This window comes from Scophthalmus maximus, chromosome 6, assembly GCF_022379125.1.
Source record: "Scophthalmus maximus strain ysfricsl-2021 chromosome 6, ASM2237912v1, whole genome shotgun sequence".
Lineage (NCBI taxonomy): Eukaryota > Metazoa > Chordata > Actinopteri > Pleuronectiformes > Scophthalmidae > Scophthalmus > Scophthalmus maximus.
This window is the reverse complement of record NC_061520.1, coordinates 214665-233697: the sequence shown is the minus strand read 5'-3', so window position 1 is coordinate 233697 and position 19033 is coordinate 214665. Positions and strand designations below refer to the sequence as shown.

The following is a 19033-nucleotide window of genomic DNA, read 5'->3' as shown; positions in this document are numbered from 1 at the left end:
GAAGTAAAGAGTGTTTCAGTCACACAGGAAGTGAAAAGTGTTTCAGTCACACACAGGAAGTGAAAAGTGTTTCAGTCACACACAGGAAGTGAAGAGTGTTTCAGTCACACAGGAAGTAAAGAGTGTTTCAGTCACACACAGGAAGTAAAGAGTGTTTCAGTCACACAGGAAGTGAAAAGTGTTTCAGTCACACAGGAAGTGAAAAGTGTTTCAGTCACACACAGGAAGTGAAAAGTGTTTCAGTCACAGACAGGAACTGAAAAGTGTTTCAGTCACACAAAGGAAGTAAAGAGTGTTTCAGTCACACAGGAAGTGAAGAGTGTTTCAGTCACACAGGAAGTGAAAAGTGTTTCAGTCACACAGGAAGTAAAGAGTGTTTCAGTCACACAGGAAGTGAAAAGTGTTTCAGTCACACAGGAAGTGAAAAGTGTTTCATTCACACACAGGAAGTAAAGAGTGTTTCAGTCACACAGGAAGTAAAGAGTGTTTCAGTCACACAGGAAGTAAAGGGTGTTTCAGTCACACAGGAAAGTGAAGAGTGAGAGAACCTTCAGGAATGTTCATGTCTAATCTGTGATTCTGATTCATAGATGTTGAACAAACCTGTGACAAAATGGCTGCACAGCCACACGTGGTGAGGGTTACATGTAAAATCCAATAATAACACTAATATGATAAATTCATATAATTTCAAAGGAGATCCATGGATTAACAATCTGCTCCAGATATGTCACAAACATTGGTCTAATTTAGGAGGTTACATGTCCAGCATCATCTAGTTATCAACGAACGCTCCCGTTCTCCCCACAAGGCACGAACGTATCATCAGACATCTCTGGAAACATCAGATAAAAAGTACAGATCAAAACCTTTGTTGTATAAAACTAAATAACCGCAAAAAAAAAAAAACAGTTTAAAATCATGTTGATGATTCACTGACTCGTGAGCAGGAACGTAACCGATGTGAGGGGATGAGAGAAGCGACAGTCAAAGGTTTCACCTGCTGGAATCAGGCAAAGAGATCAAACTTAGTGAAGACTCAAAAGTTAAAAACCAGTCGTCATCTCCAAAGTTTCAAAAGATCAAGAGTTTTTTGGGTTAGTTAAAGCACAATCTGCAGGAGAGTGTTCATGTGTTTGTGCACATGAAATCCTTTAAATGTGAATTATAAAAAGAGAAAAAGAACTTTGCTACAGGTCATATGAATTCAAATTTCAAATCAGGATCAAATTGAGGCTCCGATTTTCAAAAGTAGCCTGACGCTCCAACATATGTTGTGATACGCATCAGACGCTGAGGATGAATCAGTTGTAACATGTTGTAATTCTGTTGATCTCCTCTGACTGATGTCACAGTAAAACTTCACCTGACTGTAAATCTGTTGTTTGTTAACAGTTTACAGTCATGTGTTCTGCCTCTTTGTGACAGTTCAGGGAAACGTGACATCCAAAGTGAGAGTGTGGAAACAGCGAGATAACAGCAGGGATTCGTTTTCTATCTGAGGGAGAAAGATCGACCAAGCTGTACTTGACTTTTGGCCTTTGAGGCCGTTGTCAGGTTCTATCTGCTCTGTCTGCTCTTTAATGAACCTGAAACTGGCTGTAACGGTTCGATCCTCCCGTCTGACCTTCCGTGAAGCAGAGACGCTGTGGACCGGTGTGATCACATGTTGGTGCGTTCACTGGAATGTTCCTAATCCAATACCACGCTCACCATTGCTCCCATGTGTTGTGAGTCACGTGATCATTCTGGCAATTGGTACCGGTTCATTTTCCACTTTTCCCTCTCGAATGCTCCCGGCTCGATGTGCTGGCAGGCAGCACCAGAGAACATCACAGACCGAGAGCTCGATTCCCCCACTTTCCCCCCGCGGACGGGACTTGATTGCAATTTTGTTTTGAGGATGGAAAAGTCCTGTGGGTTTTGTGTTGGTGGCGACTGTTGGCGAGAGACTGGAGAGAGTTGGAAAGAAAGAAAACAAGAGGGTGAAGGGCCAAGATGCAACACGAGCACCGGAGCTATTGACTGTAATGTTGTTTTCCTCTGCAGGAACACAGATGTATGATGGGAGATTAACAGAATATTACAATCTGTCTCGTGATAAATCATCTCACACGGTGTATTGTTGTTCTGCTGCTGTGAACCAGGACGCTTCAGGTTCTGACTCAGTTCCCTTCATGTGATCAGTCTCAGTCACAGAACATCCACTGAGTTAAAAACCTGAGTGAAGCACCAGCGTCCTCTAGTGGTGAGGACGTGTCACCACATAACAGTAGTCATTCATGGAAACAATGATGTTTCATAATGCACAAATTCTTATCTCAGTAAAAAAGGGCACAAATGAAACATATTATATATATATATATAGTTTATACTTCATATATATATTTTAATCCAGTATAGTGGGTTATGGTTATAGTGTGTGTGCTGGTTTCATCCCCCTCCTGCTTTAACAGGCTTCCACCAGTGGAGTCAGTCCTGACTGCTCATTGGTTCCTCTGACTGAGCTGACCAATCAGTGTCCAGGGCCCTGAACTAAAGGAGAACACAGAGAAGTTCCGTCTCCTGATCACTATCCTTGTATCTGAGCCACTTGAAGAACGAAGAGCCAAGGTACCGAACATGAAGACATATTCTGTTTATTTGATTAATGTCAAGTTCAGACTGAACAAAGTCGTTCAGAATACACCACTTCCTGTCTCGAGTTGTTCATGTAGTTCATGTCACACGACTGACTGATGACAGGGCATTACTCACTAAATGACCTGTCACCAAGAGAAACCTCCTACTACATCGTAGTCCTGCGCTCTGATTGGCTGTCGTCAATCGCATCTTTAAAGACATCATACAGAGATTGGCCACTGCTGAGTTCGTCCACCAGCGACCTCGCACCGATTGGACGGACCAGCTGTCAATCACACTGTATCCTCGCTCCCCTACATCCGGAGCTTTATGGTCTATCTGACTGTAAACTACAGATCAAACCACAAACTCCTCAGGAAAATGTTTAATGACGATATAAATCAAGTGATCTGAGAATCATCACCTTGATTTCACTCCTGCTGACTCACGTGTCACGTTTCCTCTGGTCACACATGACGTCGCCACAACCTGTTTACAATGACAGAGCATGTGTTCATGCAAATTGTTTCTGTTTGAATATCGGATGGGATACGTCTCATCGAATGAGCTCGGGGCGACATTAACATACCAGGAGCTCAAAACTGAAGCAGAAATTCCACCATCATTCATTTTACATTTCATTTCTCACACCGACGCTGCTGCTGTGAGAAATGTCTGCTGACAGACTTTCCCCTCGTTGCCTCTCGGCCACTGTGGCTTTTTGATGTCAACTCTCATTTCACTGACCAGGTTGAGTGTCTGTCACAACACGTCGTCATCTGTCCGCGCCTCGTCTCACCGGACAGATCGGACGATGACCTCGACCTGACGGAGATTACAAACCAGCAGCACTGAGTTGGCTCCTAAACATCGACTGAAAGCTTAACTGAGCAGTTAATGTAATAATGATAAATGAATTAAATGTCCAAACCGAGCGTGAAGGACAAACACTACAGATCATGGATGGATGTTTTCTTACAAACCGAATGTGTTAATTCTCTCTGCAAGATGCAAAATTCACAAACGCTTTAAATATATATCTGCAAAATGAAATATAGATGATGCTCACTTTGTTCTGCCTGAGGTTCCGTGGAGCGATCTTCTTCAGAAAATGTGAGAAATGGATCAGAAGACGCTTCCTGCATGATTTTCTAATGAAATGAAAATGTAATGGTGAAGAGTTGACTGTGATTTCAACTTTGTTAACTTTCATTCTTTCAACATTTTCAAATGTGATTTTTCTGATTTGGTCTGATGCACTAAGAGAAGTGGTCACATGGACCAACAGTCGACTACATGTGCTGATGGTTTCCAGTCCAGAACAAGACACGACCGTCCAGCTATTGAACAATAACTTTGGATCAAATTAATGTTTTTTGAAAATACTCATATATCATATTTAACTTATATTCAGTGTCTGTGAATGAAACGACCTTTTCTTGACTTGACTTCAGTTGAAGGTGAGACCTGGTTCCAAACCCCTGCTGGTCCGTGGACCTCAAAGAGAACGACTTCAAAGAGATTGATTCTGATACTTGTGACATTAATATGTAATAATGTGACATTAGCTTTGAAGTTCAGACTTTCCACAGGCGTCGGATCATTAAAGCACCTCACCTCCGTCATCATTTCAAACCTTTTAGGATTCAATTAAAACATCAGACTGAGATGTTGTTAATATTTCAGACTCAAATCCTCAGACACCACAGATAAAGACGGATTACGCACATTGACCACTAGAGGCCGCCATAACCTGAACAATCTGTCACTCCTGGAAACTTGTGTGCTCCTCCAGAGTCATGGCTCTGAATCATCCCGAGCCCCGACTCAGTGTCGGTCTGAAATACACAACCTCTACAGTCACTAGTGTTCAGTTAAAATCAGCCACACTGAGACACTTAGTTAGTTCAACAGTTCAAATCTCAACCTTCAAACAAAAACACAATCTTACTTAGAAACTGAGTAACGACAGATGATGCTCATTTAGATTCTATCTAATCGGGGAATGTAAAAAGTGTTTCAACTGTGAATGTAGATGAGATCAATAGTAAAAAGATGTGTGTGTGTGTGTGTGTGTGTGTGTGTGTGTGTGTGTGGAAGGGGGGGGGGGCTCTTCTTTAACTCTCAGCCGAACAAAGAGCAGATACTTCAGCTTCACCTGCATCTGCATCTCCTCTCTGCTCTCGAGAGGAAGCATCATCTCACCTCCTGACCTGGTTTCACCTTTAAAGTGTCCTGAAGTCCTCCTCACTCAGGCTGAGCACAGACGCGTGGCAGCACAGACGCGTGGCAGCACAGACGCTTGGCAGCACAGACGCGTGGCAGCACAGACGCTTGGCAGCACAGACGCTTGGCAGCACAGACGCTTGGCAGCACAGACGCGTGGCAGCGTGACCCAGTGTGCCTGTGAACGTCTGATCTCACAACCTAGAAGTCCAGTTCGTCGTCACCGTCCGGCCTCTGAAGCTGACGCCTGAAGAAGCAGGATGATGCAGGTGAATAAAGCCTGAGGGCGTCTTGTAGGAGAAGGTCTGGACCGGCAGCTGTGAGAAGTGGCAGGAAACGGGAGCGGGGCACATTTCCGTTAATGTACCATCACGTCAAGATCACGAATTCTGTCTGAACATGTGTTTCCATGGCTAAAGGCTAGCCTGGTTAGCATTCACATGACCAGTGATCCAACCTCTGGAGGATGAATCATCCTTGAACTGCTGCAGATCTGTGACATATCGCCACAACAGAATATTTAACAAAACCAACTTACAGCCACAATTACGTATAAATATATATATATATATATAAACACAAATCCTGTCAGCTGATAAACAGCCTCTGTGGAGTGTCAGTGGATATAATAATAAAAGTGATTGGTTGTAAACTACTGTAAAAGGTCACATTATGGACTATATAAAGATATAGGGCACGTTGTTAATGTACATGGCCACAGTCTCTGGTTTGAAAACAAAGGATTGGATTTTTCCATGTCGGTTGAAGCTGAAGACGGAGGATTACAGATGTCAGCTGCAGTATTGATGGACGGAGTGGATGTAATCATACTTTATAAACTGAATTTAATGAATACAGAATTAATTAAATGGAGTGGAGATCAGAGATATGAGTTTGGAGGATGAGAAAGGATTTTTACAACAGTATTTGATGCTTGATTTGTTGTGACACATTTAAAAATGGTAAACGTGTCCATGTGTATATATTTTTAAAGTATAAATATTAATATTGAGGATGATATGATATGATGGGAAACAAGATTTACCACAATTTATACTATTGAATTCATCAGTTCGATGGACACAACACATTTAATAGAAGTGTAGCAACGTTTCTCCGGATGAGGAACTGGTGTAACGAAGATGTTTGACTTCATTGCAGAGGGAACATTTAATTCAGACTCTCTCATATTACCAGTGATTGTGTTCATAATGCAACAGCTCGCAATAGGCCGGCAACTTCCATCATAAGCCATGTGCACTAAAGAGCCTCCATATTCATCCAAGTTCCCCCGAGCGTATTTCATTATTTTTAAAATGTATAAAGTGTCATGCTCCTTCACGTTTGGACACGAAGAGACACGAAGAGGCGAACTGTTACAGCATGTCATCCATCTACTTTCACATTACTGTCGTCAGGGACAACACTTATCTGTCATCATCAGTTTGGATTAAAATGCATTTGACCTATGAGGAGGTTCCTGTTGAGCAGGGACATTTAGAAATGAGAACATTGCAGATAATTAGGTCGGACATGTTGTATAGATCCAACACAGAACCGGAGGCTGAGGGAACTTTTAGATTCTTACAGATTCTGTCTTGTTGATGTTTTGAGTGAAACGGCTCTAAAGTCACGAAGCAAAGGAAAATGAAACATATTCATATATTCATATATGTGGCAACAAGACAGATCTGAGCAGGGACGCGACGAACCTGCTGGTGACACAGACTTATTGGACCAATACAAGTGCGGATGGTGTTGTTTGTTACTCTGCGATCAGTTTAGCATAATGATGCTAAAAGGTTTATTTTGTCCTGGTGCACCACTTTGGAAAACTGTGTTTAAATGTGCTTTTGAAAAAAACTTCTATCGCCTACTTACTAACGACGCTGTGACAGGATGTTCTCAATATTGAACCAATGACCACAAGAGTTATAACCTCTTTAATGGACTGTGTAATCCATTCAACTGTAAACGCTGTAAAAAGTGAGAGCACCATTTGGCTTTGTTGAATGACCTCGTCCTCCAAAATCCACAGGCTGCGCAAATGCTAAATAAATACAAATATCACGACACACACACTGAACAGGAATCCACGTTTGTGCCATGACAGATGTGGCCGTCGGCTGCAATGGTTAATCCACAACGCTGGGTTTGCTACAAGCAGGATTTAGCCATAACCAGGAGAGGGACATCTGTCGGGATCCGTCCTGAGCTCCCAAACCCACACGGAACAACGGAGGAATGTTTTTGTCTTTTTGATACAGAGGAAGGAAACGTAGTTCATAGATTCACAACCTGAGGTAAGTGAACCTGAACCAACCTGAACGAAACCGTGCAGAATGTCTCCAGGACTAAAGATTGTTTGATTCATCACAACTTATGTAACATGTTTTTTTGTGCCTGTGTCTCATCACTTCATTTACTAATGTTCTGCGATCAGACTCATATGAAACCTTGAGTTGTCGTGACAACCTTATTGTCATGAACGCTCCCAATACAAATATTCAAGATACAATTTAAGAAATGTTAAATTGATCTGAAATCTTATGCTGAAATAGAAAAATACACTTCCTTCTCTAATGTTTTAGTGATGAACTTTGTTTAGAAAAGGTTGTTTGAGGCAATGGATTCATCAGGATCATCATCTTGTTTCAGGATCATATCTGCATTGTGTCTGTTTCTGATTATATCATTACACACTCCTACTGTATGAGGGTGAATATTTATATTATTATTATCTTCACTTGTTCTTATCATGCTCTGGACAACATGTCATGATAAAAACCTAGATGTCATGTGACATTGAACAAGATATTAAACTTTTGAGGTCACATTTAATCACATATTTATGCCTTTTGTCATTGTTAAGTGTTTTATCACAATATGACTTGTTGCTTTGTATATAACATAAATATGAAAAGATGAGAGCAGCAAAGTAAAAGACAATTATCACTTTCATTAGTACAATATCAATCAAACCATCTGTACTGAATATGTACAGCCCTATAGTCTATATGTATAAATGTACATATGTATATCCTTGAATAATGAACGATATTTTAATCATAAAACAATACGATGGTTATCAATCATTGATTAATAACCTGGTGATGCTCTTGCATCATCAGTAAGTCTCAATCTAAAATAAAGACATTGTATCAAACTCGACTGTAAAAAAAAAGAAGAATGCTGCATGTTGACAAGCTAAAATAAGATGCCGGACACATCAGCATGTTAGCATTGTCTTGTTAGCATGTTATCGTGGTGGCGTTAGCATGTTGGATCTCTTGGTCTCTCCATGTTCAGAGTGAGCAGCAGACCAGCAGCTGGTCCACGTCTCCTCGTCTCTCAGTGTCTCACTGGATGTTGCCGGTCGTGGTCTGGTTCTGATCCACTCCCGTGTCGGGCGGTCGACCGCTGACCCAACTTCACAGAGCAGAGATGCTCTGTTGATAGTTGGTGGTCAGGCGTTGAGCAGCTCTGGCAACACGTCGAGGATGTTCTAACATACAAACTGAGAATAAGAGACATTGCACATTCATAGAAATATGAATCAATGGTTCTTCCAGAGGCTGACGCTCCATCTCAGCTAGAGCTTGTGCTCATGATGAGTCACACGAGGTTTGGTCATTAGTCTCATGTTCTTTGTCTCACTGACAGTTTGTGCAGAAGCTTTAACCACATATTGTTTTTCATGTAGCAGCTGCTGAGTGGAGCCAGAGTGGAGCCATGGGCAAGACAGGAAGTAAAGTCCTGAGAGAGGCGTCGGTGGATGGGATGTCAGCACCGGTAACTGACGACGCACACACACACACACTGTGATTGGTGCTCTGGTGTTAGGAGGTTGTGTGTGTGTGTGTGTGTGTGTGTGTGTGTGTGTGTGTGTAGGTGTGTGTGTGTGTGTGTAGGTGTGTGTGTCCTGACTGGTGTAATGCTGCTGAGCTCCACAGATATGTTTCAGATATCTGATGTTATGCAACCAGGATCAGCAGCAGCTGCTTTCACACTTCATTTTGCCACATTGCATCATCATCATCAACATCATCATCCATATAATCACCAGAAAACATTACTGAGTGTTGGATATTTATGTACAGAGCATTAATATCTCATGATAAGTCGGACAGGATTGAAAGTCACTGGATGTTCTGACATGTTTTGTTCTTTAAACTGATCTTCAGGACGTCCGATGATCCACTGAACTAACACATCAAGGTTCTTGATTCAGCTTGATTCTCGACATTGATCCAGTTGTGCCACAAAGATTTCAGAGAGTTTTACTGTTGCTTCTCTCAAAAAAGGTTTTTTCACTCTGCCTCCAGTTTCTTTGAGCTCATCTTCTAACCCAACCTGCCGTTGTCAGGGGGGTGCAGGAACAGGACCCACATGCAGAGGCCGGCAAAACACTATCCTTTGTTAAAGAAAACAACAACAGACTTACAGTCACTATTCCAAACTCACGTCATTCACAAACTCCAACTCAGGGAAAGGAACCAATGGTAACAAAATAACAAACAGACTGGAATCATCAGAGGAATCGTCAGAGGTTCTGAACAGACTGGACGGGAACACAACAGGTTGCAAACAGGACGAACGGACCCAGACGACTGAGAGCACAAAGACTAAATACACCAGGGAAGAGTGGACACAGGTGAGACGCATCAGGAACCAGGGCAGACAATCACAGGGGCAGGAGACACGGGATAGGTCAACTGAACAGACAAGAGACATGGAAACAGGAAGTGCAGAGACACGGGGAAGGAAACTACAAAGTAAAACAGGAAATCACAAATTCAAGATATCAACACCAGAAACAACAAATGTAAACAAACAGAATGTCGCTCGAAAAGGTTCTTTTAAGTTCAACTGATTAGAGGTCGGCACGGCCACAGACAGCTGGGGTCTGTCTGTGGTTCCCAAACTGTCTGTGGTTCCCAAACCGTCTGTGGTTCCCAAACCGTCTGTGGTTCCCAAACTGTCTGTGGTTCCCAAACCGTCTGTGGTTCCCAAACTGTCTGTGGTTCCCAAACTGTCTGTGGTTCCCAAACCGTCTGTGGTTCCCAAACCGTCTGTGGTTCCCAAACCGTCTGTGGTTCCCAAACCGTCTGTGGTTCCCAAACCGTCTGTGGTTCCCAAACTGTCTGTGGTTCCCAAACTGTCTGTGGTTCCCAAACTGTCTGTGGTTCCCAAACTGTCTGTGGTTCCCAAACCGTCTGTGGTTCCCGAACTGTCTGTGGTTCCCAAACTGTCTGTGGTTCCCTCCTCACGTCACAAACCGTCTGTGGTTCCCTTTCATGTCCCAAACTGTCTGTGGTTCCCAAACTCTCTGTGGTTCCCAAACCGTCTGTGGTTCCCAAACTGTCTGTGGTTCCCTCCTCACGTCACAAACCGTCTGTGGTTCCCTCCTCATGTCTCAAACCGTCTGTGGTTCCCTCCTCACATCTCAAACCATCTGTGGTTCCCTCCTCATGTCTCAAACCGTCTGTGGTTCCCTCCTCTCGTCTCAAACCCTCTGTGGTTCCCTCCTCACGTCTCAAACCGTCTGTGGTTCCCTCCTCTTGTCTCAAACCGTCTGTGGTTCCCTCCTCATGTCACAAACCGTCTGTGGTTCCCTCCTCACGTCTCAAACCGTCTGTGGTTCCCTCCTCACGTCTCAAACTGTCTGTGGTTCCCTCCTCTCGTCTCAAACCTTCTGTGGTTCCCTCCTCATATCTCTAACTGTCTGTGGTTCCCTCCTCACGTCTCAAACCGTCTGTGGTTCCCTCCTCTCGTCTCAAACCGTCTGTGGTTCCCTCCTCATATCTCTAACTGTCTGTGGTTCCCTCCTCACGTCTCAAACCGTCTGTGGTTCCCTCCTCACGTCTCAAACCGTCTGTGGTTCCCTCCTCATATCTCTAACCGTCTGTGGTTCCCTCCTCTCGTCTCAAACCGTCTGTGGTTCCCTCCTCTCGTCTCAAACCGTCTGTGGTTCCCTCCTCTCGTCTCAAACCCTCTGTGGTTCCCTCCTCTCGTCTCAAACCGTCTGTGGTTCCCTCCTCACGTCTCAAACCGTCTGTGGTTCCCTCCTCACGTCTCAAACTGTCTGTGGTTCCCTCCTCTCGTCTCAAACCGTCTGTGGTTCCCTCCTCTCGTCTCAAACCGTCTGTGGTTCCCTCCTCATGTCACAAACCGTCTGTGGTTCCCTCCTCTTGTCTCAAACCGTCTGTGGTTCCCTCCTCATGTCACAAACCCTCTGTGGTTCCCTCCTCACGTCTCAAACTGTCTGTGGTTCCCTCCTCACGTCTCAAACTGTCTGTGGTTCCCTCCTCACGTCTCAAACTGTCTGTGGTTCCCTCCTCTTGTCTCAAACCGTCTGTGGTTCCCTCCTCTTGTCTCAAACCGTCTGTGGTTCCCTCCTCATGTCACAAACCGTCTGTGGTTCCCTCCTTCACTTCATCCATTCGTCTTGGTAACACACACTCCATCACCCGTCTCCATTTGTTTTGGCGGAGCGGGTGCCATCTTTGTCGGCTTGGTGGTCGGCTCCAGAAGGCGAAGCTGGACTGAAGTGAATTGATTCACTGGGATTAAGGATTAAGATTTCCCCCGGCCGCTCTGGTGGAGTAAATCTGGGGATTATGATGTCAACGGCCTGCGGCTGCTGCAGAGGAAATTGAATTGTGTTGGACGTCTGGGAATGCCGATGGCACAGAGTTACTGTGATGGGACGTTAGCGCAGGGAGTCCACGTCTGTGCCTCGCTCCTGCTCAGGGAACCAACGCTGCCTTTGGGCTGCAGGAATCTTTGAGTAGCAGAAGTGACTGTGAGTAGATGTCTGGGACGTTGACTGAGCGCTAAGAGGATTTCAGTGTCACTGGTAATCCGTCCTGCTCGGGCCTGTGGAGCATCAGGTGGTGAGTACCGCTAAGTGCAACACAGATCACTACAGTGACCAAGGTGACAGGGATCTCTGGCTTCTTCTTCTTCTTCTAGTACATGTGGGAGCAGATGGAGAGTACGTCTCTACAGAAGCTGCAAATATGGGAAACCTTCAGAAATACATAACACAGCAGTTTTACACATTGTGTGTTGACCGACAGTGTGTCTGTGTGTTATCAGCCTCCTGCTGCCGAGGCCGCTCCTGCTGCTGCCGTTAAACCAGGCGAACTGACGAAGAGCAGCGGGATGAAGGTGAGATGGACGCAGCTCGGGCTGCTGTTCTTCCTCGCTCTGTCGCTGGTGATGACGGGATGCTTCTTCTGGCAATATCAGCTGCCGAAGGTCCTGCGAGGTGAGTGTGTTCCTGATAAGATACAGATAAATCATTTCATGAAGTCTCTCTCAGTTTATTTTCATTCTTTTTTTCCCTTCAGGTTACTGAAACATGAAAAGTGTTTGAGATTTGGACTTGAGTCAAAAGTCATTATTATCAAAATGTGAAAATGTACATTTGTTTTGTCTTGTAACTGTGAGTTGCATCTTGTTTAAGACTTGTCTGCCATCAGATTATTAATTATTAATATCAAATGATTGTTGCATGATACCGTTTTACCAACTACTGGACCTGTTTGTTTGTGACACAAAGAATTTACATTTTATTAGGACATAACTGATCATTTTCTCAAAGTGAACCATGAGTGATTGTGATTGACAGCTGTGGCTTCCAGCTACTGACGGTTCATTCTGATTTATTACACTTGACATTGAGACTTCGCTCGCAGCTCAAACTCTGGATGCTTCTTGTCATCTGATCTGTCTGCAGCATCACGTCAGTTCATAATCTGTACATCACTGGTGTTCAGCCTTTATCGTGTAATTAAGATATTAAGCCTTAATATTGTTGTGCTCGCTGGGAGTTTGTATGATTGGCAACATCATAACAAGGTCAAGATCTCAGTTGGATTTTAAAACATTAAAGGCAACATTCATAATAGAAATGTGAAGGTGTATTGAAGTGAAAATCATCTTCCATCTGTACATGTGTGTCGGAGCTCAACAACACATCCTTTCATGGGAATAAAGGGACCTGAGGTGATATCATAACTCCCCGCAGGCTCTAATTCATATTTTCCCATATGCACTGATACATCTGTGTATTATCCCAAAAACTAATTTTTTCATGTATAGCAGAATTCTTTAGTCCTTTAGAATGAAAATGCAAATGAAACGTATTGAAACATGGTGTCGATCCGGAGCTCGGTGGGAGATGTCACATGTCACGAAGGAAGAGCAACAGGCTTCGTCAGCACGCAGAGAGAATTAATGAATTATATCAGGTCACGTCACGTCGGCTTTTGTGCCAGTGAAGCATATTCTATGAAATATAGAGTGAGAATTATAAATAGCCCCGTCCCCCCGAACTTCCTTTTAATTCCCTCCTTTCTTTCTCTTATCTCATTTTCTCTTTGCCGCCCAGACGAGGGGACGGGTCGCAGCGCCAACGCAGAGATGATGTGTCCTCGCTTCCCTGAGCCTCTCCCGCTGGAGCATCCTATCCCGAGTCTGAAGGAGGCCCTGGAGAAGGTGAGAGGAGTCCATCGTCGTGCTCCCATTGAAAACATGCTCTCTGAAGTGTGAGGAGTGTTCAGGCTGCCGGCGGTGATGTGGTAATCCTGCACACCAGAAGGAGATTAAAGATACAGTGGATGTAAAACGTGTGTGTGTGTGTGTGTGTGTGTGTGTTTGTGTGTGTGTGTGTGTGTGTGTGTGTGTGAGCAGAGACGAGAGAAATCAGAGGATGCGGAGAACGTTACTAATTACTAATGAGGAGAAAATATAATCAGCATAAAAATGTCACTTATTAAAATCAAGGTTGAGCAGAAGAGTTAAACATTTCCAGTTTGTCTGAAAAAAAGCTTCTGCAGCTCTGCAGTGACCAAACACTTTATCATAGTCATCACAGAGAAGGTTTGTCTTGTGAGCAAATGGAAACTGAATTGATTGAATGTTGTTTTACCTTCAGCAAACAAAAGGCACAGAGCAGCCTGTTAGCTTAGCTTAGCTTAGCTTAGCTTAGCTTAGCTTAGCACGAAGACCCGTAGGAAAAGAGACGTTTCAGGTTAAACTCCTCACCTGCTTCGTCTTTCCAGGTGGACGTTTTGCTCCGGCAGAGCTCCAACCCCATCAGCCTTCCCGCTCTGTCGGCCATTGTGATTTTAAACGACACTGTGTTATGGACCGGCAACTTTGGAAAGAGGAATGCCAGCGACCCCCTCTCAGGACCCCCCAACGAGTACACAATCTACAGGTGAGCACCAGACTCAGGTGATGAACTCTCTCTGAGGACAAACAACAATTGTCTCTCATAATAATTAGATAATAATATAATAATAATAATAATAATAAAGGCTGAAGGGAAAGCAGTAGGTGATTAAACAGACAAATCATATTTCAAATGAAATTTTGATTTGATGTTTGAGATCCTGAAATTCCATTAATGAAAAAAAGCATCTTCTGTTAGACCCTCTCAGCTGCCTCAGATATGAATCTGCACCAAATCACAAACTTCACACAGATTTGTAGAATAGAATAGAACTTTATTATCCACCAGAGCTGAAAATTGTCTTTGGCTCAGGAGTGAATGAACAGAAGTATGAAGTCGTACAATACAAACATCAATGACAGACAGGGTTTGTAGAAACGCATCATAGAAACAACATAAACGCAACATAGAAGTAATTTAAAACCATCATAAAAACAGAGTTCTTGTCATTTCATTTGAATTCGTTCAGGCATTTCATTTACATTTAAACGATTCTCAGAAATAAAACCAAGTCTTGGGGGAAGTGTTTCCCATCTGTCTCTGTTTGGATGAACTTGTTTGTAACCTGACGCAGCAGATGGCAGCTCACACGGATCCGTCTGTGAAGGCTTCATTGGAAACTGACAAATCAGGTTGAAAAATTCTTGCCAGGTGATTGGATGAATCATATGTTAATTACTTTAGTGTCAGTTGCCAAAGGGAGAAGGGTGAAACACTGAGTCTTCACCATCCTTTTCTTTTCCTTTATCAATGAAGAATCATTCTCCAGTCCACTTCTGATGGAACTGATGCTAAAGCAGCGTCCCATCGGCTAACATGGAGGGGGTGTGGCCTGTTGATGATGAAGTCACTTCTTACTGTCGTCACACCTTCAGTCTTACCTGTCAATCAGGACATCTCCGATTTTTACAGCTTCAAATAACTAATACAAACTAAACCTTTCATTAAAATCTAAATGTGACAAAAATGTCCCATCAGCTAACATGGAAGGGGTGGGGCTTATGACATATATCTCAGATCGAGTTGTTTTGGCGTTACTTCTGTGGAGCTCTTCTTTGTCCATCTTTATATACAGTCTATGGTCCGACCACAATTCAGATTCATAAATCAGTTTACAATTATCAGAAGACAAAAGACAAAACTCCAAAATGGGGTCACAACGGCAAAACACAAAAACAAAAGCAAAAAGAGCGGTGCGAAGGTCAGAGGTCATCTGTTCATCAGTGATAACACTGAGACGCCCCTCAAGACTTTGAAAGTGTTTTTTTTTGTCAGATTTTAAAAAAACAATCTCATTCTTCTGCTATCTGACTTTCAGAATTGCCAGCTTATCCAAAATCTTCCCGACGCTGATGCTGTACAGACTGTGGGAGGACGGGAAGATCGGCTCCCTGGACGACCCCCTGGAGAAGTACGTGGAGAACTTCACCATCAAAAACCCACTGGGGAGGTCGAGAGACTCTGAGCTGAAGTACGTGACAGACGGCCTGATATTTCTGGACAGCGGCGAGGTTCAGATCCGCTCGTCCTCAGTCACCCTGCGCAGGATGGCCAGCCAGCTCTCAGGTACAAAGACACGTGGATTATTATGAACCAACCTGAGAGCCACAATAACAATATTAATATTAATATCTCATCGACTCCTTAGTCTTAGATTTACAGCACGTTAAGCAGTTGTCTCTAGTTGTTAACAATAAAAAAGACCACTGTTTGTAATAAGAAGATTTTATGAACGGCACTAAGGTCAAGTTGATTATAAAAACAGAAAAAACAATCATCTCGTTTGTATTTAGAGATGAGATGTCGAGATACTGAACACTTCAGGTTCCTGATATCCTGGTTTGTTTCAGCAGCTTCATCTTCATATCCACTCGGCAGCAGAGTTGCTCTCGCATTTACAACCACCTACTTATCTGAAGAGGGTTTTAAATTTGTGATACTTTACAGTGTGAAGTGAATTCAAATGAAAGATGAGAGAGAGGCCTGAAGCAGAGGAATCGTAAATCGCTGAATGTCTCATCAAGACATCAGGGTTCTAATGTTGTCCTGAGAATTCTGAATTTGTCACGTTCCAATAACGTGAAGGAAAATAACAATCAGACATACGACAGTGGAGAGGACAGAGAGAACAAGAGGAAATGACTTATTGCTCTTTTAATTTACTCATTTTATTTGAATTATTTTTATCCGACCCTGTTTTGGACTGTGGGCGGATCCAGGCCTGCCCAGGAGACTCCGGGCCACAAATCTGCTTTGGAAAGGAAAAACTCAATCTGCAATCAATCTGCTGCAAGACGATGTCCTGGTCGCAGACCCCGGCACCAAGTACGAGCTGTTCTTTTTGTCAATATTTGCTTTCATATGGTGCAAACTGAAATATTGAAACGTGTGAAAATGCATGAATATCATTATTCTCCTTTTTCTGTTTACTAAAATATTTTATATTTATGCATATTACATGAACCAAAACTAAAGGTTATTTCAAACATGACTTAAAAGTCATCGGATTTTATTGAAACCCGACTGAATTCTAATGGTTATATTATTTTGTTACGCGGACGACAGAAATATAATCAACAGTCAAAACAGTGAATCCCTGCGCAACCACAACTTGTTGTTTACCTTTGCACACCTTGTTAGCACATCTTGTTAGCACACCCTGTTTCTGAGCTAAGCTAAGCTAATCGGCTGCTAGCTGTAGCTGAACGAATTCCATAGTTAAGATGTTCTCCATCTCCATAACTTGCTTCCATCCAGATGTCACTACAGCAACCTCGCCTTCTCTCTGCTGGCCCATGTGATGGCGGAGCGAGTGGCCAGCGTCGACTACCAGCGCTGGATCACAGACAACATCCTGGACCGGCTGGGGATGGAGGACACCGGCTTCGACATCACCCCTGGGCTGCAGACTCAAATGGCTGTAGGAGTTTACTCCAATGGGAAGCCAGCCCCGCTTTATGACCTGGGTTGGTACCGGCCTTCAGGTCAGATGTTCTCCACGGCGGCAGACTTGGCCAAGCTTGCCATGATGCTGCTGGGCGCATATCACCGCAAACTGCTCGAGCCAGACTCCTTGAAGATCATGCTGACGCCATTGTTCAGGTGCGACAGTGACTACTTCGCCAACCGTACCGGGACGCCATGGGAGGTGAACGAGCTGATGGGCTACGAGATGGTGCGTAAAGACGGCGATCTGGACGGGTACTCTGCCACCTTCTCTCTGGTTCCCAGACTGAAGCTCGGTCTGGTGGTGCTCATGGCAGGCAGCAGGTCTCAGACCCAGGATGTGGTTACCAAAGCCTACAACCACATCATCCCAGCCGTAGAAAAAGCCTTCAGGGAGGCCAAGAAGGTCCTCTTTGCTCCCCCTAGCCCAGACCCTTACATCGGCTTCTTCACCTACAGCAACATCACCTTCTACGAGATCAAGGTGGGAGCAGACGGAGTCCTCGTCATGCAGCAGTTTGGGCCTCAGATTGAAGAGCTGATCCCAGAGAAGTACAGGACAATAAAGCTCAACTACCTGGTGGACCGGGTGTTCAGAGTTGTGTTTGAAAAAGAGTACCCTTGTGTTTTGCAGGTCGGCACGGCCTCGGTGTCCCTGGAAGCTCAAGATGGTCAATTATTTAACTTCTACACATTTGACAAGCGAGGTCTGTCCTCTGGCTTCGATGCTCCAGGACTGAACACGTACAATGTGGTCAGAATAGCTCGCAGACCGTCTTTCTCAAGCTGAACCGCTGCAGTGCTGTGGCCTCAAGATGACTGTCACTGGGATGTGAGGGACAGTTAACTAAATGTTAACTAATATCTAAGACAGGACTGAGCTCTTGGTTTCCAGAGAGCAGAGAGGGACGGTGTCACGTTTACAGCTGTAAATGAATGAATTCCTCTTCTGAATGATGCATGTGACTCTTCTCCTCACACTGGTCCTTCATTACGTCTCCGAACTGAACATTCACATTATGGTGATTCAGTGATTGTGTTTGTCCGACTTCCATCCAAACTGCTCTCAGTCTCTGATGTCCTCGTCCTCTCATGAGGAAACATTTCACTTTCAATTCTTGGACCTTGGATTGCAGTTCCACTAAATCATTTATCTTCCATCCATGAAAAATAAGATATGATTTAAATTCTTTGCAGTGCTGTTTTTGTTGCAGGTAAAATTGGGACATTTTCATGGGTAATGTGAATATGCATTTTCCCTATTTTAAATAGGGATGTTGCCATGGGTACGAAACAGCATTGATCAACAATCATGCACTTATGTGGATGACACACACAATATTTTTGGCTCCCCAATAAGCAGCGATTAAGGCTGAAGAGGCTTTTGGTTTCCTCTGTGACACTTTCCTTTTTAATCCCTGAAAATGCAAAATTCATCCCGACCTCTAACACCAATATGAATATTACACAGCCCTGACTGCTGAAGGACAGATTCACGTGTTTGACCTTTTCTGATTGATTGACTGACTGCGGATGTGATGGAACTGGAACAGAGGTTGAAAATGTTGCTTCGTCTTGAAGCATCAGGTGCAACGAGGCGAATCGCGGGAATGTGGACTCAACGCTGCCGAAAGAATAAATTTGCTGTATCCACTTTGTCCAACCATTAGTAAAATACTGAAACTGGAATCTTCAGCGCGCACAGAATAAAAATGTATTGCGGGCACGAAAAAAAATGACTTGCATCATGAAGTTATTATAAGACATTCTGGAACAAATGACACCATGTGCTGTTAAAAACATCAGAAGTGAGCACGCATCAACAGAGGGAAAAGAAAACACGCGCAGAGCTTGGACATTTATTTGTGAATCTTTTTATAGACATTGCACAATAAGCATAATCACTTTTCATTTCTGCAATCATGGTGAACAGGAGCTTACCAGTCAATCAAAGGCCATTTTACATGAAACTAAACAGGATTATTAGAAGCTCAC

General features: G+C 43.7%; 1 protein-coding gene and 1 long non-coding RNA gene across 6 annotated transcripts; one reads left to right on the top strand and one right to left on the bottom strand.

The window, feature by feature from the left end:
* Window positions 1-2058: 2058 nt before the first annotated feature.
* Window positions 2059-4120, bottom strand: LOC118310056. Of its 2 annotated transcripts, none has more exons than XR_004793690.1 (4): window positions 3692-4120; window positions 3212-3447; window positions 3047-3111; window positions 2059-2972 (listed from the first exon to the last, which is right to left on the bottom strand). It is a non-coding gene; the product is annotated as an uncharacterized LOC118310056 (long non-coding RNA). The 2 variants fall into 2 exon arrangements; XR_004793692.1 differs by having other exon boundaries at window positions 3072-3111.
* Window positions 4121-7000: 2880 nt separating this feature from the next.
* lactbl1b (lactamase, beta-like 1b) lies at window positions 7001-19023 on the top strand. 4 transcript variants are annotated; one of them, XM_047332649.1, is made up of 8 exons: window positions 7001-7151; window positions 8555-8640; window positions 11950-12121; window positions 13247-13353; window positions 13920-14077; window positions 15411-15658; window positions 16312-16417; window positions 16850-19023. In XM_047332649.1, exons 2-8 carry the CDS (start codon window positions 8581-8583, stop codon window positions 17826-17828), a joined length of 1830 nt encoding a protein of 609 aa, XP_047188605.1. In that variant the 5' UTR covers window positions 7001-7151; window positions 8555-8580; the 3' UTR covers window positions 17829-19023. The 4 variants fall into 4 exon arrangements, with proteins under 4 accessions (XP_047188605.1, XP_047188606.1, XP_035488680.1 ...); XM_047332650.1 differs by having other exon boundaries at window positions 8552-8640; XM_035632787.2 differs by lacking the exons at window positions 7001-7151; window positions 8555-8640 and adding an exon at window positions 11233-11744.
* The last annotated feature ends 10 nt before the right edge of the window (window positions 19024-19033 follow it).